We start from the raw sequence: 24,512 nt of genomic DNA, 5'->3' as shown, positions 1-24,512 counted from the left end.
GAGCCTGGCTCTGATTATCCTCAGCCTTGCCCCTAGATTACTTAGGCAATAGGTGTTTGTCCTATAGTTGAGCGCATGCGCCCGGCTTCTCACCGCCGGGACGCAACGCTGAAGCGTTTATGCGTTGTCCCGGCAACAGCCAGGACATGGGCGGAAGTGACGTCCCGGTCGCCATAGCGACGGCCGGGACGCAGGTAAGAGAGTCGCGGCAGCTGGGCACCGCCGCGGCTCGTAACAGTTGTGAGGGGAGATATTATAACTTAAATTCTGTCAAGGTATAGATACATAATATATAAGTGTGTAGGTTATTAATAGCTCTTTTATATAAGGCAACTTGTATTTTAAGGTTACTGGCCCTTTAATGGTAAATCGGGCCCATAAACTACTACACAGGGTTTTTAGCTGGTTTGTCAAGTGGCCAAAAATGCCTAATGCACCCACTCGATTAATCCATCATTCTCCATGCACCAAATTAATAAGCCCCTCCCACTTCTGACAACCCTACCCCTAATTTGCATTGGAATACAGAGCAGAACGGACAGCAGCAAAACACCTAGATACATGGATCATTCCACAGGAGCCGTTAGCTGCACTTGATCTTTAAATTGAATCTGAACTGCAAAATGATTATTCTAGGCAGCTTTCTTTAGAGACAGGTGAGTTATAACTTACAGTGAAACTCCTGTCTTCCCAGGTACGGCTTACCAGTGAACTTCCAGGCAGTGATTTTGCAGCCCAACAAGAAATCTATGAAACGACTACGGGACGTATTAAATGCCATTTTCAGACACCTGGATGAGGCCGCAGCTGTCAATATGAAGGATGTAAGTATAGTGCTGGAGATCAGCAAGAGGCTGCTAATGAGATGGTGAATAAATGCAACCTGCAAAATGCATTGCACTGGTGCAAAAAATGTAATTTTTCCATTGTATCTGTGTTCAAAGTTCATTAAACAGAGTTTCGACTGTACAGTCATGGAATATTGACACACAGAAGGAACAATAACAGACTGGGTTATAATGATTAAGAGCAAGAACTATACCCAGCTGTATAGGTTGTGAAACTGGTACAAGTGTCCGGAACCAGTGTAGGAAATCCCAGGAAAACACACTTTAGAGCATATGGGAGAACGACAGAGGAACTGATATGCAGTCCACTGCAGAGATTGAAAGGTACTCCCTGTGTCATCAGTTTAGGATGTTGTATATAAGGCAAGGCTTTACCATACATACTCTAAGTGTATAAAAAAAGAAATATAAATACAATGGACATCGTGAATCACAAACCACTGGGGGCACTACTGATGCAGAGGGTGGGAGCAGAAGGACCAATCACAAGCTGGGGGTGTGAGTAGAGGAGGAGCTCCAGGGTTCCACTTGGAGGGGGCCCAACACCGCCACCATTTACTAGGTGGTAGTGCAGCTTTAAACTCATACATTATTAAAATGTATGTATATAGCACCTGCATATTCCTTAGAACTTTACAATTGAGAACAAATACAGTAATAAAATGAGACTGAATGTTAACAAAGAGGGAAGAGGACCCTGCTTACAATATATAGCAGTTTGATACATTAAGTTAAATACCACATTTTGCATATTGGTCCAGTCAGATTTCAGGGGTAAAAGCGCTTTGCAGGGTTATATGATCCAGCCACACAGAGGTTTGTGTTAACATAGAGAATACATGAATTTCTGAGTGAAACTTTGCAGAGAGTGATAATCTGGTAGAATAGCCTAGCGAGGTTAAGTGGGTGGTTTGGGAATTTTATAAGCTTGCTGGAAGAAGCGAGTTTTCAAGGAACAATTGCAGGTTTGGAGGTTAGAGGAAAGTCTTGTGCTAGGGAGGGCATTCCACAAAGTGGGTGCAGTCCAAAGAAAGTCCTATAACCAGGAGCAGGTAATGAGTGTGGACGACAGATCTTACATAGACAAGGGGTCAAGTTCACAGATCTTTACAAACAAGTGAAAAGATTTATGTTGGTGCAGTTTTGTTTATGGCCTTGTGTTCGTAAAATAATTTCATGCAGTAAAATACAAGCAACCAATGTAGGAACTGACTGAGCACAGCAGTAGAAGAGCGTTTTAGTATAGCTGCTGCATTCAAGAGATTGTAGGGGTGACGTTTAGTTAGGGGGAAAACCAGTAATAAGGAAATAGTCAATGTGGGAAATGACTGCAGGAAATACTTTTTGCAGTGTGTTGTGTCAGTTACGTGCGTATTTTGTAGATGTGTCTTAGATGTATGTAACAAGATTTGGATACAGATTGGATGTTGGGAACAAAGGACATTTCTGAGGCAAAGAGGACACCTAGCCAGCAAGCTTGATGGGTAGATTTTATTGTTGTGTTATCAAACGTAATAGAGATGTCAGGTAGGTAACTTCTGGTGGCTGAGTTTTATGTGACGAGCGGACGTCCAAAATTAAATATAGAGATGATAATTCAGCGCTTAAACTAATATGTATGTTGGTGACTATAAGTATATGAGTACATGAGTGGGTAAACAGCCAAATTGAATCCATACAAATGCAAATACACATAAAATACAATCAATCTAACAGCAGGTGCTGAGGAAAGAATAATGTCCAAATCAAGTGAGAGTAAATATCCAGAAATACTTGTAAAGTCTAAACGGCAACAGATGAAAAAGGTGGTATAGTCTTTGCAGATAGTTTGGACCATAGTCTATACTTGCAGTTGGTTATTCCAACGGTGGGTCACGTCTGTGAAGCACGAATTGGAGTGTGCTAAGATGCACCAAGATCTGAGTGGTCTCCTGAATGGGGATAATCTGATGGCCGTGTGTCGAATACAGAGGTCCGGGTATTGGTGGGAGCGAGATGCGGACTGGAGTAGTGTAGTCGGCGTGCGTTCCAGCCTGGAACGCACGCGTGTAGACCGTAAGTTATGTCCTGGAAGTGGATCTGATTGGCAGACACGTTTCATCACCTAGGTGACTTTCACAAGGCTCGTAAATGGCAGATAGAGTCAGTAACGAGGGACAACACAGATACTGAGAGACCCAGAGAGGATAAATTAGCGCATCATTCACAGAGAAGATGTTGAAGAAGTGGCATAGAGAACAGTATAGGACCTAGGAATGAGTCTTGTGGTCCTCCAACTGATAGCAGAAGTAGAGAGCAGGTGAATCCAGACAAACGAACACAAAGAGCGACTTGATAAGTAGAACGAGAACTTGGATAGTTCTGGAGACTTCGGGCATGTAACGTTTGTATGAGAAGCGAGTGGTCAACAGTGTCCAATGCAGCAGAGAGATCCAGGAGAATTAGAAGTAATTGCCTTCAGATTTAGCTGTGATTAAATCATTGACCACCTTAGTCAGTGCATTAAAAGACAGACCTGTTAATCCCTCTACAAGCAAATCTATATTATTGTAGCCAGTTGTTAAAAATAGAAGGAAAAAAAATTACTTTTGCATCATATCTTGTTTTTCTTTCCCAAAAGCTGAATGTATATTTTCAGTCATTTGCATATAGTGCTTTTTGGCGCCAATAAGAAGTTATCTGCAGTCAGAAAACCCGAATCATGAAATGCTTAAGCCGTGGTAACAGCTGCACTTTAAGTGGGGATAAAAGCACATTTGTTAAACTGACCGCGGTTCCCTTGTTTTCATAGATCGGTATGGATATTCCCGGCTTACAGCTGAACAACCAAGATTACTACCCCTACGTCTGCTTCATGGTTGACCTGTCCAGTTTAGACTTTGAGTCTTAAGGCTAGATCCTGTAAAATGTATATTCCGTTACACTGCAAAAGACGTAACATAGAATAGTGAATTCTATAGCGACCATCATTCCTTTCACAAGGTTCAGATATCGCTGCCTAGGCTGTCAGACGGTGGATGTCATCACGCCCGGACCGGTAATCTATATCTATGTAAAGGAAAACTGCATGGAACAAGCCAGCAAGATATGTGCTAAAACTAAAAACCACTGTGCAAACACAGTTGGACAAAGATGATATCACAGTATTTATTATTTGTAAATTATATCATGGGAACATTTCCTTGTGCCTGATGGACAATTTTTACCTACAATGAAAATAAAAGATTATATATATATGCAGATGTAGCGTAGGCTGTGTTTTCCTACTGCAAATTATCACTTCCTTATGAATGTTTGCAGTCCAAGCACTCTTTATTTCATTATGGTGGTGATGGGTTTGAACCAATATTCCTAAAATATGCAAATTGTTTTAAATAAAAGGAGCTACGAATAATCAGACCTGTGGGCAGAATAATGCATACATTGTGCAATAAACAAAAAGGAAGGGAACACCACATGTCAAAAAATATTTTATTCGGAAACTGAGTCAAGCCGATCAATTTGCTGATGAAAATACATTAAACATAATAAACAATAGCAGTGTCAGCCAAGGAGACAAGTTTTTGAATGGCCATAAAGCCGAAGAGGGCAATAACGATAACTCCTTCGAGATGCACAATCCCCAAAAATAAGCCCTTCCAACCCATAAAAACAAAAATCCAACAAAAAAATAAAAAAAATTATAAACAAAAAACCCCCATCAGATGCCTGCAAAATGAAACTCACTGTTACAACAATTCATAGAATTCTTCAGTGTTCTCCCGAGAGGAACTGTTCATTGGTATCGTTGAAATCCTTCTCTTCAAGTGCAGATTTATTTCTTAGATTAAAATGAAGTCATCACTTGAGCCACCCATTATACTTGATGGGTGGATGTCCACCAGCTTTAAAAAGTTCCTCCAAGAAGAGGGATGTAACAATACAGCAGGGAGGTATGTGTGTGTGTGTCTCTTCACAGTTCGTCCTTGTCAAAGTCATCAAGTTCTACATCACTGAGGTCAATGTCGTCCTCAACTGGGAGCTGCAGAAGAAACGAAGATTCAGTGCGGTTAGGTCATTGAAATGGCAAGCGTGACCAGCCGTCACTAGACAGTAAACCTCAATCTTATGTTCTAGTGGGTCTGGTCTTATTTTGTGGGTGATTAGTGTGCCCCGATATGCAGTCCTCTTGCTCAAACATTGTCCTACACAAAGTTCCAGTCATTTATTATTGGTTGTTAAAATAGACATGGGCAGCACAGCGGCTTAGTGATTAGCACTTCTGCCTCACAGCACTGGGGTCATGAGTTCGATTCCCGACCATGGCCTTATCTGTGTGGAGTTTGTATGTTCTCCCTGTGTTTGCTCCGGTTTCCACCCACACTCCAAAAAACATCCTGCTAGGTTAATTGGCTGCTATCAAAATTGACCCTAGTCTCTCTCTCTCTCTCTCTGTTTGTGTGTGTATGTTAGGAAATTTAGACTGTAAGCTCTAATGGGGGCAGGGACTGATGTGAATGAGTTCTCTGTACAGCGCTGCGGAATTAGTGGCGCTATATAAATAACTGATGATGATGGGTAAGGAGTGTAATTGTTTAATATGAATGGAGAAACCCTCTTACCTCTCCATCCTTGCCATCCCAGGGCTCAACTTTGTTAATTTTGGGAATTGCGCCACCACCAACAGGTGAAGTAGAACCACGACCAAATGACAGCTCTCTGGAATGAAGAATTGTTGAAGGAAATTAGAAGAGAGGTTGGGTCAAAGGCCTGCCAGGCAACATACCTATCCATTCTCTTGTGCAACTTCAATGCACTCTAATCCAATTTTTATAAACCTTCTCGGAAATCTATTTAATATAATCTTTACGCAAAGCTTTCCACACATTCACGAATAGTGGTTGCCATGTAAACTAGTTCCTTGGCCATTTGGAACCCCTCAATTTCACTGTGCGTGTGTGTTCTTTTTAATGTATCTGTTGAACATTCCCTTCCATTGTTCACCCACAAGCTGTTCTCCCCCTTTCTCACAAGTGAGTGGAAGCAGACCTCCGTTTACTCTCTAGTACAGAACTAAAGAACAAATATAAAAAGTAGAAGGATCGGCGTTCAGTTCCTGTGTTTCACATTAAGTCGCGCAACAGGATGCAGATTGTAACACAAGAACGCACTCCAAGAGGAAATTATTAAATAGAAAAACTAAAAAAAACAAAAAAACTCAAACATTTTATTCTTCAGCTTCACGGTCTATGAACACCAGTAAACCACACCTGTCAATGTTTCAGTATTGTGTAGGTTCTATTATAAACAGGAATAAAATATATAGCCCCATCCAGCAGATGCTGTGCTATGCACACATACTTTATTTCTAATATAATATGTTACGTCAGAAAGGATTAGATTGAGAGTTTCCACTAGTTTTCAGGCATGTCATGTGTACATCATACACAGTATTTCACAGTTACAGGAAAATGCAATTATGCTTTGCAACGTCTAACAGCCTTATAACCTAAACATGTATATCTTAGGATGGCAGAATACACCACAAAACAAAGCAAACGAAACCAATACTGAATACAAAGCTTATGTAAATGAATAAATCATATTTACCGTAAGAACTCATTGATTCCCTGCTCGCTAAATGAGCCTTTCAGGAGCGCAAACTTCATCTTCCGCGCATTGACAGCCGCCATGGCCGGGTAACCAAAACCGCCAATACCCAGAGAGCTTTCCAGATCCAGTTGTGTACCGCCCTCTGCCCACAGCCACCTGGAACACAATATACAGGATCATAGGACTCCAGATCTGCCAGTCGCCAACAGTTTCCAGAAAGATCAAAACTAAAATCGATCAGGACAGGATTGAAAATAATTGTATGTAACTAAATTTAAGGTTCGTAAAACATACTTCCAGAATATTAACAGTCGATTGTGCATAGGAAAATTTGCTCCGAAATCCACATTTATTTGAAGCATCTTACGTTCTCATAGGCACCTGGAAGGTTATGTATATTTGGGAATGTCCGCAGTAGCTTTTTACATAATAATAAGCATTTGGAAGTTTTAGTAGTAATTTTGTTTTTCTTATACCTTTTGTACAAGCAACGGGTAATGGTTTTGTTTTAATATAGTAAAGGAAATGTAACTCTACAAGGCTCCGAAGTCTTGTCGCTACCACACTCACCCCCACATCTTCTTCTTGTATCGGTCAGCCAGTTTCAGCATCACTTCCAAATAGGAATTCCTTCCAGCAGCTCCTGTTATATAAACACAGCACAGTTGGGGCATTGGGGGGAGGGGGGTGCAAGTCACAAGACAGAGGTAAAGCCTATAAAGCTTAACTGCGTTAGAGATGAATATTGTGTCCCTGTATAACGCTGGGTTTGGGCACACAGACTAGTCAAACACTGGAGCCGCCGATCTGTGGGTCGAAGCAATATATTGGTTTCAGCTCACAAAAAGGACCGCTTCACCCTGGGCCCGATTCATTAAGGATCTTAACTTAAGAAACTTCTTATTTAAGTCTCCTGTGCTACATGAAAAAACAGTCAGTATTTAACTTATGTGCAAAACAGAATACTAATTTGCACCCCTTGCATTGTAACATGGTTTTGTCCTGGAGACTTAAATAAGAGGTTTCTTAAGTTAAGATCCATAATGAATCAGGCCCAGTGTGTGTATATAACTGTACTTTAATTTCCCCAACAGACGGCACCAGTGGGTAAAGGTTAAAGGGCTGTCATACCAAATCTAAACTACGAGCAGCTTTATTGCAAATGAAGCGCTATCACTGGCCCTAAAGAAGCGGTTGGAATTCATTAATAGTCAGATATAGAATGGAGAATAGATTGTTGATTGTCACCTGTGTCGAGGATATGGGGCAGTATGGCAACTATACACAGCTGGTGTTCATCACATGTCTTCTTCACAATGTCCTCATTCAGGATCTGTACAAAAGACCCAGCATATAGTAATTATTGGGGAACAAAGGAACGTGGCCAAATGTAGTCATTATCATAACAAATAGCCAATTATTTTGTACGAAGTGACACTTTATCCCCTTGAAAACTATAAAATAGATAATTTTTTACAAGACTAGTTATATTTACTAAAAAAAATTATTTTAATTACAAAAAAAAAGCCCTAACCATTCAACCAGAAAAGTATAGTTCTAAATACCAATTTTAAAGATTCCATTAGGGAATCTTGGTTTAAACCCCCAAAATGATGAAACACCACCGAAAAGAGACAAATACAGACCTCCAGGAGCTCAGGGGCCGGCGCGTTGTCAGAGAACAAGTCCAGAGCACGAGCAACGATATCAGCCTTTGTCCGCCCACCTTCATAATCAATGGGCTCCTCTCCCTTACGGAAAATTTTTATTGAGGGGAATCCTCTGATCTAGAATGAAAGAAAACAAAACCATTGTTAGTTATGCTAATGAAATCGTGCTGTGTGGAGGAGACTGAAGTTTGTTTTACATTGTGAACCCTTTGATGTCGGGAGGACAGTGGTACCCATGTTCTCAAATGCAAGAGTGAGAAGACAGGAACGCACTTTTTTTTACTTTTTTTTTTTTTTTACCACTTCCATGTTGTAAAGTGCGGCCAACGATGTCTGCAATCTGGCACTAAATATGCCCCACATTAAGTGGTGACCTGCCAATGGTTTCCATTTTTTGTAACTTCTGTGGCTAATTGGATATCGATCCGGGCACACAGCTCAGATCTGCTCTGTTTGAGAGCCCTTGGGACAGGTACAGTGCAGGGAGACGAGGCCTTTTCACCCACAGTGGAGGACACACATAAGATATTCACCACTCAGTAAATCATCAGCTACGGATGTGTCCAAGACACCTGAATAAACAGTTAATGACACTGGTGCACCAGAGATGGAACTCATCCCAATATCAAACAGGTATCACAACATCTAACTGGGAAACCCGTAATACATTCCAGAACACTCTCAGCCTCAATATATTCCAAATGATTGGAGTACAGACGTCACTGGACCAGTGAAAAAGCCCAGGTAAGGTTTGTCCTTATTCCTTGAATAAAGGGGAAATCAATGGATAAGAGAGGTGACAATGGAAACCTTGGACGTGCACATAATATAAAAGAACGGAAGCCCACCCATTTGCCATTATCAGTGAGGTGGACGGAGCATAAAGCATTGGTGCCCGTTTCTTGCAGGCTGGCTCACAGCCAAGCCTATGTCTGCAGATGAAATAAGTGGAATAAAACAAATGAAGCACAACACAACAATAAGACATGATGGAGGGGAACTCAGCGCTGGTCATAAAGTTACTGCAGAATGATTGGGGGACAGGACATGTGAGCATGCTCACATTACAATACGCACTTCACCGTCGCTCCAGATGTAACAGTATTCTCTTTAGTTACATCAGGTGATAAGTATTTAGGGTCATTTTAACATGATATTATGGCGCCACAGTGGCTGTCCGTTCACCAATATGTATGGTCAAAGGCATTTTTAGGTGAAGCAATATATTAGTAAGAAACATATATAGACGCTGTTTTGTTTTATTGGACGTGGTATTTGTTGGTCTGTTTGTGTCAGCTGGGAAGAGAGAGATGTGAGCAGCAGTAGAAGGGTTAATTTGAAGAACAGATGTTTCTAATCAATATCAGTGGACAAAGACATTCCAAGTATCCTTAAACCCCAGGACGGACTTGAGAACTCAAAAAGACAAAGGAATGCCCATATTCTATGTCAGCCAATTGTAATATGGCATTAGAAGTGTGATACAACCTATTTTTTTCGTTGTCTGTTAAAAAAGGTTTGCTTTTTGCATGGAAACCATAACTGTAAATGTGAAGCTTGATAAATAATTTTATCACAGTGCCAGCGTTTGTTTTGTTAAATAAACTGTTTATATTACTTTCTAAACTTCCTTCTATAGAAATGTAATTATTGCTTTATTAGCATGACAATGAAATGATCAATGTTGCTCTAATTATCTGGCTTACTTTAGGGCCACATATTCTGTGATATCGGCCCTATTTCCTTGTGTGGGGCCAGCATGTGAACCCATCATTAGTATGGCTTTACTAATGAGTGTGTGAAAACTGGACTAATCCTTGAACAATGGCTGGTAATTGTAGGCAATACTCACCCCATAGCGGCTGGACAGCCCCTGGTGGACAGTGGCATCAACTGCACCCAATTTAACTCTTCCTTTGGTTTGTTCACTAACTTCAGCGGCAGCAGCTGCCCATTCAGGCTCCAGACTAAGATGGAAGTTAGTTAAAAGAACAATAGGTTAACAGATTGTAAAGTGCATCATCATTCAGTTATTAAACACACACAACAGTTACAGTACATGTTTTTTTTTTTTCTTATAGATACCACACTGCCATCAGATGATGTACAACTTTTGAAATCCCAATACTCTGCTAGTTCAATGTGTTTTACCCACAGAATAAAAGTATTTCTTATTAGCGGTTATTTGTAGGGAACACAAACTTCTGTACATGGTGGTAAAACAAACGATAAAATAGTTCACAAAAATTTACATAGCACAAGTAGAACTGAAAAGCACAGGTAACAAATACAAGATGGGTAACAAAAATAAAGTCATATTACAAAGGGCAGGGGTGGCAAGTGCAGCCAAAAGGTGGCAAGGGAGATGTAAGAAGCAAATGAGAGAAGAGGGGCTAGGTAGGCTACAAAAGGAAGGAGAGCCTAGTGGGCAGCATGGTGGCTTAGTGGTCAGCACTTCTGCCTCACAGCACTGGGGTCATGAGGTCAATTCCCGACCATGGCCTTATCTGTGAGGAGTTTGTATGTTCTCCTCGTGTTTGCATGGGTTTCCCCCCACACTCCAAAAACATACTAGTAAGTTAATTGGCTGCTATCAAATTGACCCTAGTCTCTGTCTGTGTGTATGTTAGGGAATGTAGATTGTAAGCACCCTTGGGGCAGGGACTGATGTGAGTTCTCTGTACAGCGCTGCGGAATTAATAGCGCTATATAAATAGCTGATGATGATGATAAAGCTTGTGAGCTTACAATCTAAGTAATAAAATGCCAACTCTGTTTTAGTCTTCACATGATAGGCAGATATCAAGATCACAAATAATTCCCTTGCAGTTTTGACCATGCTTTGCCCTGGGACATAGCCTATTTCATTGCTAATGATCAATTACTCAATGTCAGGTGGGTGGAGGAAAAGTCACTTCCGTACACTTACTTCTTACAGTGCCCGCACCACGGAGCGTAGAACTCTACAAGCCAAACATCATCACCCTCTAACACTTGTCTGTCAAAATTGTCATCAGTTAGTTCAATAACTTCCTTTTTACTTCCACCGGAACTGCTTCTCTGCTTCTCAAGAAGAGGAGAAAGAAAAAAAGTTACTAGAAGTAAAAATGCTTTCCTATAACACACAATAGTTTATTTACACTTTCAAGGCTAAATGGAAGAGAAATACGATGTTTGCATTACTATAACATTGGTATAGGCTAGGGAGGTCTCTAGCATGTATAGTCTGCAGACAGCCTCTATATTTAGCCAAACAGGATGAAGTACGAGTGCCCAGGGGGGTTTAGAAAGGACTTTGCCTGGTAATCATTGTATGAATTGGGGCATAGTGGGTTTTCTTTTAATAAAGGGCACCTAAAGTTAGCAGAAGATTGTAATGCCATAAAGTGATCCTTTGTGTGTCCTCTGGCTTTTAGCCAAAGTTGGACCATTTAATACAAAATCCAGGTAGGATCTGCTCTTGGTCTATTGCATTACATGTTCCTGTAACATTATTGTGAGTTTAATTTATTTATAGCACTGGAGAATATATCTGCACTACAGAAACAAAGGGCAACATATTCTATAAACATCGGGAAATTCTTTCATTGGACTTTTCTCCTACTTTCTGTTTTAAGCAGACTTTTATAGAGGCTTAGTGGTCACACACCCTCAATCATATACCAGAAGAATGGATTGTTAGAGCGTCCTGCATCTGCTGTGACCGACGCCAAAGACTGTAGCACGGCAAGTTATTTACTGACCATAACTGCATAGGAGTTGGTATTCAGTCTCATAAGTTGCGGATTGCTGCTACACAGTGTTTAGGATTAGTTTAAAACACTACACAATAAGTTGCTAATTAATTCTTGTTTTTTTTTATAAATTAAGTTAACATGCTCACTTGCAGCTTTAGCCAAGAACAAATTAATGCATTTCGTACTTGCAGTTTTACAGTTTACATACACACAGAGACGGATTAATCGGGATAAACACCACTAATGTTAATCTAAGGAGTGATGGGGTTAGTACATGCGGTCCAGAATACCCTCTACAATTCAGGGGGAGATATAATCATGCTTACATCATTGGACTTGGGGGGGTGGGAACATAAATCTTGATCAATCTGTACAAAGATCTTTAAAAACGTGGATTAGACCGGCCACAACAGAAATTTCCTCTCCAAAAATGTAAATCATACTTTTAAATCTAAGGGAAGTGGTTCCCTAAGTAAGTATGAAGAATTGTGCTCAGTTGTTGGGGCGACGTTTCTGACGCTCATATTAAATTATTCACCAGCAACTGATACATCTCTAACCTGCTTTTGCATGAAATGTAATAAACGTTCATGGTTTATTAAACAAAGCAAATTGTCAGACATTGAACATTGCTAAATAGCACAATTTGCTGGCATTAATAAATAGATTTAGAGGACATTATCTGCTCTACGTCTGAAGCAGGAGAACCTTGAATACATCTGGTTGGTTAGTATAGTTGGGAAGATAGGTCACAGGGAATTATGCCATGGAGGGTAACATGAAGGGATGGTTGAGTGTTGGCCATCAGTACAAGAAATTCTCAGAGATATCTACCAAATATCTAGACGACCGTGTATGGGTGTGAGGAGCATGTACCACGGAATCCTATTAGCACAGACATACGGACAATTCCCATGGAAATCACATCTAGGTCTGGTCAGATAGTACAATCAGATCTAAAGCAACCATGTCTATAGCTAGTCTAGTAGTACAGGAGATTCTCCACTAGTTCAAGTTACACGGATAGGCAAAACAGGTCCCAAGGAATCACCAGGCCTGGTCTCTCATGTGGTCAATGAGAAGAATCTCTGTAGTAGCGGCTTCCCCTTTATATCCTCAGAACTGTCAGTGTCTCTAGAACCTTAAGTTCAACCAGCAAGTAGCGCTCTGGCTGGGGGACAGTAGATCATACATAGAAGGGTGGTCACAGGTCTCTGTCTAAACATTCAATGGCATTTATGCTTCATCTTCTGATCAGTCACGGCTCTATTAAAGAAGTTGTACACAGCATATGCTGCAGAATATGCACTGCTCTGCTTGTAGGAAAGTCATGTAACAATCTTGCCGGAGGATCCATTAAACTGTGGCAGGAAGACTCACAAAAGCTGTAGGAATTGTGTGACCCTGACAAATCGTACAGTATAGAGCAGTTGATCAGCTTCATTACGTCACTCAGCACAAACCAAGAAACTCCATAGCACCAGAAGTAATAAGTGTGTCAGGTCATTGTGTATCGGATTTAAATTTCAGCATGTGAAATAATCATTTTGTAGTCAAGATTTTATTCCCCATTAAAAAGCTGCCATCGTCTCTAAAGAGCTGGGATGGAGCTCTCCGAACAGACATCACTCTGGGGCAATATCCAAATAAGAGAGAGGACAGCTGCTTGCTGTATTATTTGAGATTTGTCCAATGTCAGCATCAAATGTATCAAGAGTTGTGAACTGTGCCCTCTGGGATGGAAGTGGAGAAATGACTCATCAGAGCATTGGAGCAATGGATGGGCTGGATAGGGGCAAATCAGTGAGTTTTTACTACGATTCTGTGTGACAGCGTATGGGGTTTTGCCAATATCTCCTGTATACTCCCTCCGGATTGGCACAGCAGGAATTCTCGACCTGGGCAGTCGAACATTATAGCCTCCGGTTATATTCTAATGACTGTTACTATCTGACAGTCCACTCTACCCCTACCAGTGACCCACAAGCCAGTACACGCTAACCATCCAACATCACACGTATAGGTCAACGTGGTCTTTTTATGCTGCAGTTTATTGAGGGAAATTATTTTCTAATGTAATGCAGTGTGAGAAAGGAAGAGACGGGTGAATAGCTAGGAGAGCATCATAATCTTAGTACTTTCCGAACAGCCCGGTAGGGTTGTCTATTAGGTGTAGAGATGCTCAAATTATATTGTTTGTAAGTTTTTTTTTTTTTTTAAGTGTGTTGGATTAAGATCTGAGCAGCTCTTTTGTAATCAATTTTCACCCAAGTGAGCAGAGAAAAAAAAAAACCTGCAGCCAATCAGAGCAGTCACAGCAGCAGGTAAGGCTTTTGACGATTTTGTGGGAGGCAGCGACTTGTGCGATTACATTAGTGATGTGACAGGGGCAGTGTGTGAAGACGGAGTACGGAGTCAAGCAGGGAGTCAGGCAGCGGTAAATAGTGGAAGGAGCAGGGTCCTCCAGCAGCACAGAGTATATGAGATGAGTGATGGGCTGCATGTGACATGATGTGAGGAGGGGAATGGAGGCAGCAGGAAGCCACAGACTGGGAACTATATAGTGGAAGGAGCTGGGTCCTCCAGCAGCGCAGAGTATATCAGAAGATGAGTGAGGACAGGGCTCCATGTGATAGGGGCAGTGACATGTGAGGAGGGGAATTAAGGTAGCAGGAAGCCACAGACTGAGTTATATAGTGGTAGGAGCAGGGTCTCCAGCAGCACAGTGAGGATATTGGCAGTATGTGAGGAGGGGAACATAGCCAATCAGGGAGTCAGGCAGAGCTAGATACTTTAAGGAGCAGGTTGATTGCCGACAAACACAACGCTATATGAAACAAAGTTTCTACATCCAACTTGCCTAATTGTTCCACTGGATTATTGCTGGCACTCTGTTTTTAGAATACCATTTGCCCCTTTTAGGGCACACTTTCTTAAAATCAGTAAGTTAGTGTATGGGTGTATTCACTTTAAGGTTGTGCTTATAATAATACTTTTCCAGCTGACCATCCAGAAGGCAGGAGAATTAGCAGGGAGGGGAAATGCAAACAATTCTATTTCACAATGGGAAGCTGGTGAGTATCCTACGACCATTCCTGGTTTTCAGCCGATGACAGGACAAGTCACAAAGTATCATAGAAACTCGTAGTTGTTCCAAAATAAGTTTTCAAGCTCTAGGATCCACCAGCATTATATAATTCATTTACATAGGGGAACCTTGTCCCAGATAGGAGATTTCGAAGAACCAATATTCTGCTGGTGTTGCTGTCCAAATGTTTCTATTCAATCCATCTTCTAGTTATACAATATGTCAATCCCCAATCCATTGACCAGCCTATGATGTAGCCCTTAAAATGTGGGGTCCAACTGAGCAGATATTCAAGAATAGGACTCGCTACAACTGTACCAAGCTGCTTTCAAAGTATGATTTATGTTTTAAAATGTTTAGTAAACATACAGTAACATTTGGAAATTAAGATAAATATGGCCTATAATAAAACTATGTATTCTTCAATTAACAAAACAGGAGGGAGAGCTTACACCCCCATTCCCCTCTACAAATCACAACTTCATCAAGTCTAAGTGTGGCAAACAGCTTCTGCTTTTGTTATTCACACAACAGGATGGACAAGAATGTCCTAGATTTAAAGAGGATCCCAATCAACGTACGGAAGAGGAAAATTACAGCTGAAGGGATTATTGTTTAAAAACAATTATAAACAAAAGGAAGGCACGGCTATTCTTCTTGATATTGTGGCTTGTGGGCAGCAGGTTGTTGGCGCTGCGGAGGCCGTCGCTTCTTCTGCTGGTTGGGCGCCTGCTGCCGTTGCCGCTGTTGAGATGGCCGTTTACAGTTTTCTTGTTGCTTCTGCATAATAACCCCACCGCAGAAAAGGAGCAAGAGACAAGAACTGAAATACCAGCCTACACAATTCTCAATGCTGATGTCTTCAGGGCAGGGATGCTAAATGATAATGTGGCAGCTCCCAATATCATCATCATTTATGTATATAGCGCCACCAATTCCACAGCGCTGTACAGAGAACTCATTCACATACAGTTTAAATAATCTATACATTAGAATATTCACCGTCATTCTTTAGTCGATCAATTATAAAGTCCAGTGAGACACAACAGGAGAGAACAATGCTAAAAGGTAATGTCTCTATAGATAGGTACCTGCTTATACCCCCATTTTTAGCCTATACATTTTAGGAATATTAAACAATATTTGCAACAATTCTTCCGGAACTTGGCATCAAGACACTTGGTAAATCTTTGTTTTAGGGAACACAGTACTTGCAGAGTGGGACGGTGTCGCTAATGCTTTAATTATCAATGAGGAACTATAGCAGAAGAAGGACAATACAAACAAGTTTGCCATGATGCATTGGAAGGTGAACTATACGATCTTTTACTTTAAATGCGACAACTGTGGGACATCAGGAAGTGATGCAATAGTAGCATGCTGCAAGCTGACATTTTTAGAAGCCTCAAAAATGAAACTATATAGAAGGGTGCATTGATATAGAATGTCTTTGTTTTCTGTTTCTATAGGATAGCAGCAACCAGGGGCGGACTGGCCATCGCCAGAAGGGCCGTTGGCTAGATGGGCCTTTGTAGTGACCTGGGTTCCGTCATTGCAGTCCCTAGCTAATGGGGTCGGACCTAACCTACCCCCCCCCCCGATCCTGATCCTCACCTCCTCTGTCTGTCCCCGGCAGGTGCACACATCTCAAATCAGACCACCTGTCTAAGCTGACAGCTACGGCTCCCTCCTCGCCCAGCACCCAGTAGCAGGACAGAACCCCAATAATCAGGTATGTTAATGTGTTTTCTCCTGCTGCAATGTATTTTTTAAGCACCCTTTCTTGAACTTGGGGCACTACTCTGTGGTATAATGTGATTTGTGGGCACTATTCTGTGACATAATGTGATTTGGGGGCTCTATAGTGGCTTAATATCAATTGTGGGCATTCAGACATGAGGGATGTGCGATCACGGCTTTTTTCGGCAACGCTGCTGCGCGGTGGCACACAGTTTGGTTCCTGCTCATCTATGATCTAGGCAGTACGATGGCTCAGTGGTTAACTCTTCTGCCTTACAGCACTGGGGTCATGAGTTCGATTCCCAACCATGGCCTTATCTGTGTGGAGTTTGTATGTTCTCCCCGTGTTTGCATGGGTTTCCTCTGAGTGCTCCGGTTTCCTCCCACACTCCAAAAACATACTAGTAGGTTAATTGGCTGCTATTAAATTGCCCTTAGTCTCTCTTGGTCTGTGTGTGTGTATGTTAGGGGATTTAGATTGTAATCTCCAATAGGGCAGCGACTGATGTGAATGAGTTCTCTGTAGAGCGCTGCAGAACTAGTGGCGCTATATAAATAGATGATGATCTATGGAGGGGGGGGGTCCCAAAAGTTTACTGTACCCAGACCCCAATTTCTCTTGACAGTCTTGTACATACCATTACCTGATACTGGTGCGGTTTATGCTGCAAATATAGAGTCAAGTGGCGTGTAATACATTGGAGCGCACGGGACACTGTATGACAATGAGGTTTGCAAAGAGTACTGTATTTATTTATTTTTATCATCATGTGGAACAGAGCTGGGCCTGTGTGCTTTAAATGCAGGGCTGATTTTTAGTCCCAGTCCGGCCCTGGCAGCAGCTGCCAATAAGATCATAATGTGGCAGCATCAGACAGCCAGAAGTGGAGAATGTACAACTGACCTAAGCTACTCTAAATCCCAATTAGCATCATATGTATGAACACAAAAGCAATTAAGTAAAAAACAATCTAATTTTGAAAAATTAAGTGAGCAGTTGAGATTATTTTGCAGAAAAAGACAGACAGACCCTTCTATTTACATAAACTTTGTAATTGGTGTTATACTTTAGCAATGAACATAGTAAGTCACTGTGTAGGTGCCTACAGCTGCTTCTATTACAGAGTGGTGCCACTGCAGTTTGAAGCCTATAATGGCTCACTGAAAATCTGCTTCAGCCAGTGCCAATTCCCCTTTCCATGTGGCATCACTACAGAGTTACACATACCCTCTTAGATGCCATCTCTAAACCCCTACCCAACCAATCTTACGCCTTTCTCAATAACTGTACGCACAGTACAGGCATCTACTTCCTCGCTGAGAGTGAGGAAACCAAAATCACATTAGAAAACCCCAGCCCATTGGGCACAATGGGTGCTGGGATGAGTTCTTCAGTGTGCAGCCGGCAGCCTCTTCCCCACCGTAGAAAAGGTAACCAAATGTATCACCTGACATTTAGAATATGACCATTTGTTTCTACCACCTTTAAAGAACATAGTAGGCCTTTCTTGCTAGACTGAAGTTCATCTTTAAGAACAGACCTTGCAACCTCCACCACCAAAATCCCAACAGTAGCCATACCGATGCCACAGTATTGTGCTCAGGCCAGCAGTGTCATAATGACTGACACTGCAACAGCATTGCTTCTAGCAGGGTATGGGCTCTGCTGCCAGAGGAGGGATGACTGTGCTGGATGGGCAACATCCCAGGTCATGTTTAATAAGCTTTGCTACGCCTAGTGCACCCTACCAATCAACAAAAGCAAATTAAATAAAAAATAAGGGCACAATTAACGTCTGTCTGGATATTAAATATTCAAAATAGCAACATTTACTAAAGAATCTAACATGGGAAAGGTTTCATTGCTTAATGTTGTGGGAGCAACAGAATTCAGGGTATACTCAGATCTTAAATCAGTATTAGGTCCGAGTCACATATTCACAATTGTATATGCTATGTACAGGTAGGCTACATAAACACACAATGGACTGAACACTGCACATGTTTAAGTGGCCGTGCATTTAACAATAATGCCATTCTGGACATGTATGACTAGAATAACAGTCCTTGCACCCTGCACTCACATTCCCCAGTATTAATCCCATTTTCTATGCAGGCTAGCAGTGGTTACCTAGCCGTCAACATACCATACACCACTAAAACGCAGTATAAAGACAAACATTACTACCGTATGTATAAGACTTGGCTACAATCGCAGTTAGGCATTTTGATACCTACCTGTTTTCCAGAATCATATCCACCTCCCTTTCCACTAAGTCTGTCCTTAACGAGTGACCGGAGGGCATTTAATGCAGCGTTCACTATGCCCTCACTGGATCGTTCTCCTGTATAGGGATATATGTATAGATTACATACCAATATATGTATAGAGTTTTCATACCGCAGTCTGTGTGCTACACATCAGAGGATGAAACACCCCTTCACAATCACTGAGCTATTTAAAATAATGCTATAAGGTTTGTGTGGATTCCCACTGTGGTTCTGGTGTGACGGACCATGTCCTAATAAGGTCCATCTGTATAGTCCCAGGTCCCACTATAGCGTAGGGTATGTCGATGTGCAGTTACAGTTTTTTTGTTCTTTTAAACACGTGAACAATAAACAAATTGCAAACATCAAACTTAACAGTTTCTATTTTGTATATGGAAATAAAAATAGAGGGTGGGTAGAGTGTGAAAAAGAAAGGGGGGGGGGGGTGACTGTCAGAAAAAGTCTTTGTTTGTAAAACAAAGTAAAGCCGGGAGAGAGTTGGCACAGTGAGGGCGGGTGGAGAAGCTTGTTTTCTTTCTTGGAGGGGGAGGGGGGGGGGGGGTTGGCATATCTGGGACAGCGGTAATTCTGAACCAACATGCACAGACGGTGGTGATGGGAGGCATCAACCCTTCTGCTTACAACTAGGACCTGGAAACAGAGAGTGTGCCTCCTACAGGAGAAGTGTGAGACAATGGTGAGCCTACTAAACAAGAAAAATAGAGATTGTGGTGTGTATCGCCCCAAGCATTGCCCACTGCAGTTGTTACCATACCTTGTGCTTTTATTCTACTGGACCCCTTTTTTCAATTAGCCTAAGCAATGCAAATCAGGTCTCAAATCAAAGACAGGTCATAGGGGACATTATAGCAGTTACCCATCTTGCTTCTCTTATATAAATTATGGAGGTGCCTACTTTGGGATCCTCTGAGTCTACTCGTTCATCAGAACCTCCATTGCGGGAACGTAATAGAATCATGAACCTTAACAGTACAGAGAAGGCACCCCCATAATTCAAAGGAGAGCAAGGAGGGTGAAACGTCAAAATTTCCAAAACAGGTGAAATGGACCTTCTAGGGATTGTCATGAGTGACATATCAGAGCAAGTTCAGCAGATTGATCAGGACAAAACCTTGAATCAGGAGTCATAGGAGTAATTATGTATAGAAACACATTCACCATAGACAACCATGGATGTACATTAATTGGACTCTTTCATAACAAAAACACAGTTTGACAAACTATTGTACTGCAGGTCAGAAGGTAGCCGTGTTCTCATTAATTAGCAGTATGGTTATAGAGCCACACAATGCGAGGTGCCGCGAGGGATAGGGATATATGTATAGATTACATACCAATATATGTATAGAGTTTTCATACCGCAGTCTGTGTGCTACACATCAGAGGATGAAACACCCCTTCACAATCACTGAGCTATTTAAAATAATGCTATAAGGTTTGTGTGGATTCCCACTCTGGTTCTGGTGTGACGGACCAGGTCCTAATAAGGTCCATCTGTATAGTCCCAGGTCCCACTATAGCGTTGGTTATAGAGCCACACAATGCGAGGTGCCGCGAGGGGTCTGTCAAACAGTCCGTGGAGACGAGTAACCTCAATGCTATTCTCTCTGCTCTCCGCTCCTTTTCTCCTCGCATCTCTATAAACATGAGGATAAAGGAGCGGAGTGTATATATATATATATATATATATATATATATATATATATATATATATATATATATATATATATATATATATATATATATATATATATATATATATATTTTAACATTTATCAAAACGAGGCCCCTTCAATTACCAAGCTGTGTTTATAAGTTTCGGTCAACCATTATTTTTTTTTTTTTCCTTCTTTGTAGAAAATGAAGATAATATAGTGGGGTACATGTAAAGCTATGTATTTCGGCCAATACTTGAAGATGAAAGTACATTGCAGCACAAAAAACCCAAACGCACACTTACCCTGATACGGTTCCGGCTTGTTCTTATTTGCTCCAAATACATTGATCGTGGGATAGCCTTGTACGCCATACTGACTGCCCAAAGACTTGTGGGCATCAGCGTCAACAGCTCCAATCTTCACAATTCCCTGTCACCAACATAAAACGTGTGCGTGTTAGCCACATACTGGGGAATCAATCGTCCACATCACGTATGACACCCATACACGCTTGCGTACATAGCTCAAAACATTATATCTGCTTTATCACGTGTGCCAAGCAAAACTGATTTTCTTAATTAACGTTACAAGGTTTCATTGAGGATTGCAAAGCCGGTTCACAGCTTGAAAAAGGCCAACAGTCCTCAATAAACAAGGTCAATTCAATAAACCGGAGGCCCGATTTATAACGGATGAGTCCGTTAGATGGGCTAGGAATGAACAGAGGACCTTAACCACTTTGTGAACAGAATATTGTACATTTTTTAGGATCAGACCCCATTTTAGTTTTGCTAGGTGTTCGTTATATCGAGAGAATATCTATTTTTCTCCTAAAGCAGCGCACAACCACCAAAACTGCTGGCTGTCACTGTGACTGTTAGGGGCATATTCAATTAGTGCACTAAAACTACTAAGGTAAATATCAAATACACCTTCCTTCGAGTGAAATACATTCAATTGGGCGCATTACTGCCCAAAGTAACGCAGCATGGTGCATTACCGTAACTACAGTTATAGTGCGCTCTTATTACCGTCAGTATGGTAACTTAACACTGATTTTTGGTTCGCTGCTCATGGAGATAGAAGAAAGCCAGGTTAAAATAACTGTAGTAACGGTAATATAGAGCAAGCCGTGTTATTTTCAGCAGTAACGCAGCCAACTGAATCCCCCCCCCCCTTATGAAGAAAAGTGCATATGAAAAATGTTGTTTCTGTTACAAAAAATAACTTAAAGTGCTGTGAAACCCTCCTTTTTATAAGCTTAGATTTTACCTTCAAAGCAGTTGCGGCTTTTTTCCACTCGGGGGTCAGAGTCCGACAGTGCCCACACCTTTAGAGAGAAAAAGATATCACATTTAGTCATACAGAACAAATGTTACTCTTAAAAACCTGATTACAGAGTTATTATTGTATAGCTTAGTTGGTAGATATGTCATCAAACAACCTGTATTACATCTGAAAGCAATATAAATCAGTCTAGAACACTACAGCATTAGCTTTCACATGAAATCCGAGCTATAAAAAGAGGTTAATAGCTAAGCCTTGGCAGAAAGTGACATAACGGACAATTGTGACGGATACATTCTATTGCCCTCCAAAAATCAGATGCATCGCCCCATATTCTTACACCAACCAGATCTTCAAAGTTCTCTACTGTCACAACATTTTAAACTATTAATTTACTAGTCCCAATTAACCACTATGTGTAAAACAACATGTTCTTCATTTATAAAGCCTCAATATTTTCCACAGCGCTGTACAGAGTACATACAGGGCATTATAATGATTATATGATTTTACCCTATACATGAGAGGAAAATGAGAACGCTGCTTAAATATATGATAAGTGTATGATATCTAGAAGACAGAAATGTTCCCATAACTATGTCAATCCCAGGACAAATGCAGTTCGTGCAGGAACTTCGTTCCCGTCAGTTCCTAAACACATACACCTTTGTTGCACTCACCAGGGAGCATAGAACTCCACCAGCCATAAACTGTCACTCTGGACAACTTCTCTGTTGAAATTTGAGGGGGTTAATATTACGACATCATCACTGGCAGAATACATACATCTCACTGCAAGAAACAGTGAGCAAATCACCGCACCTAAAAGATAAAAAACAAAAAATAGAATTACAAACACAGTAACAATTTAATAGCTTTAAAGTCTGAGCTATTAAGGCATTCGCACCACTTGCATGGTAGATTGAAATCACTTTGTTTGCTTGCATATATATATATATACACACCCATAAATTGCTATCTATAGGTTAGAAAATAGTATTGTGCTCCATTACAATCGTATGGAGAAGGAACATAAATCGAAGCGAAAATCAAAACAGAAACACACATATATACACATAGATATATAAAAGGCAAAACTGAGTCCATCAAGAATAAGTCTACAACATTGCACAAACTACAGATCATGCATCACTTGGAAACAGAACATCTGGTACCCAGAAGTAAACATTAACAGGTGTAGTGTGGCATAGTGAACCCCAGGTGCTGAAGACTACTAGTCAGACCCCCAGCAATGGGGGGGGGGGGGGGACGACAGGTGACAGCACATCAGTGATGGCAGTTAGAAGATGGCGCATGTGACTTTAACTGAAGTATCCAGGCTAGTGATAATGTGGGAAGAGTTTATTTAATGAAAGTGAAGTAAAGGGAAGCACTATGAGGTTTAGAGCTGTAAAGCTGTAAACTGCATCTTATCACTTCATGCAGAATTACCAAAATAATGCTTAGTGCTTTTAGTTCACTTTTTAATAAAGTCAGGTGAAAATGTTTAGTTTTGCAACAAAGTCACCTCAATTCTACTCTACTTATCAGTATCCATCCAATAGAGACACAATAAAACAATCTAACCTCTAAGGATAGACCATCATTCCACTAATCTATGGGTCTCAGGAGAACCGAGAGGATGCAAAGCAAGATGTCATTATGAGGAACATTGGTCCGAAGAGCATACACAGAGGCAATGAAATAAAGCATTCAACACATATCAACGAAATCTAGTAAACATTTCAAAAATATAAGATAAATTAACAACCCCGCACACACAAGTGTCCTGACAAGAGTATGTGTGATGCTGCACTAATGCCAAGGTTGCCTGTAACAGCCACAAACTAGAACACTGGATAAAATATAATGGAGTACTATGGGAATGACTGACAGCACTGTGTAATGTGACTATGCTACAGAATGTCTAATACAAATGAAGGTGGCCCAAATGGCCTGTACTGTGCATACAGTATAGATCACAATATTGGAGTCCCTGCATGTATTTGTATATCCCTGTAGTGGCTGGAACGGTATGTATGTATGTATGATAGAGATATATATATATATATATATATATAATACAGACTATGGATCTAGGCTGCAGATACAATGATGCAGCACAGCACAGCACTGCACACTGATGCGCATGATGCAGAGGCCCGGGCTTACCCAGTAGTATCCTCGCCATGCTCCCGGTGTGTCCCTCCGCTGCTCGCTGTGTGCAGTATCTGCTTCTCTTCGTCTCTCACCAGCTCAATCCTACACTCTCACCTTCCGCCGTGTCCTCAGCCTATTGGTTACCCTCAGAATTCCATCATTAATATAGCCAATCAGGGGCGGCCGGGTAGCGCAGCAGCCGGTGACTCTTCCCCAGTCTTCCCCAGTCAGAGCGACCTGGGGGAATCTGATTGGGTGACGGACACCACTGGGCGTGGTCGACCGAACCACTGCCCGAACAGGACTCTGTGACGTCATAATAGGATGGGAGTGCTGAGGGAACTTTATCAGATGAGTGAAGTTTCTTGTGGTTCCCCTGTGGTGTTATCCTGATCTATCACTTATCTGAGCTGCCCTCAAGCGTCTTATTAGTGACTTAT

At 41.3% G+C, this 24,512-nt stretch overlaps 2 protein-coding genes across 3 annotated transcripts in view; one reads left to right on the top strand and one right to left on the bottom strand.

The window, feature by feature from the left end:
• Window positions 1-4,088, top strand: part of ATP6V1C2 (ATPase H+ transporting V1 subunit C2) — a 36,101-nt gene extending 32,013 nt beyond the window's left edge. For both annotated transcript variants that reach the window (XM_075201436.1, XM_075201437.1), the window contains 2 exons: window positions 695-824; window positions 3,640-4,088. In XM_075201436.1, the coding sequence (XP_075057537.1) occupies window positions 695-824; window positions 3,640-3,738 (229 nt within the window). In that variant the 3' untranslated portion in view covers window positions 3,739-4,088. The remainder of the gene's footprint in view (window positions 1-694; window positions 825-3,639) is intronic.
• A 217-nt stretch (window positions 4,089-4,305) lies between these two features.
• PDIA6 (protein disulfide isomerase family A member 6) lies at window positions 4,306-24,219 on the bottom strand. The gene is made up of 13 exons (XM_075201435.1): window positions 24,085-24,219; window positions 22,593-22,734; window positions 21,898-21,955; window positions 20,928-21,054; window positions 18,914-19,020; window positions 11,040-11,173; window positions 9,963-10,077; window positions 8,087-8,227; window positions 7,689-7,773; window positions 7,011-7,083; window positions 6,438-6,596; window positions 5,450-5,546; window positions 4,306-4,869 (listed from the first exon to the last, which is right to left on the bottom strand). Exons 1-13 carry the CDS (start codon window positions 24,101-24,103, stop codon window positions 4,801-4,803), a joined length of 1,326 nt encoding a protein of 441 aa, XP_075057536.1. The 5' UTR covers window positions 24,104-24,219; the 3' UTR covers window positions 4,306-4,800.
• Window positions 24,220-24,512: the final 293 nt, after the last annotated feature.

This window comes from Mixophyes fleayi, chromosome 3 (genome assembly GCF_038048845.1).
Source record: "Mixophyes fleayi isolate aMixFle1 chromosome 3, aMixFle1.hap1, whole genome shotgun sequence".
Classification (NCBI taxonomy): Eukaryota; Metazoa; Chordata; class Amphibia; order Anura; family Limnodynastidae; genus Mixophyes; species Mixophyes fleayi.
This window is presented reverse-complemented; position numbering and strand designations above follow the sequence as displayed.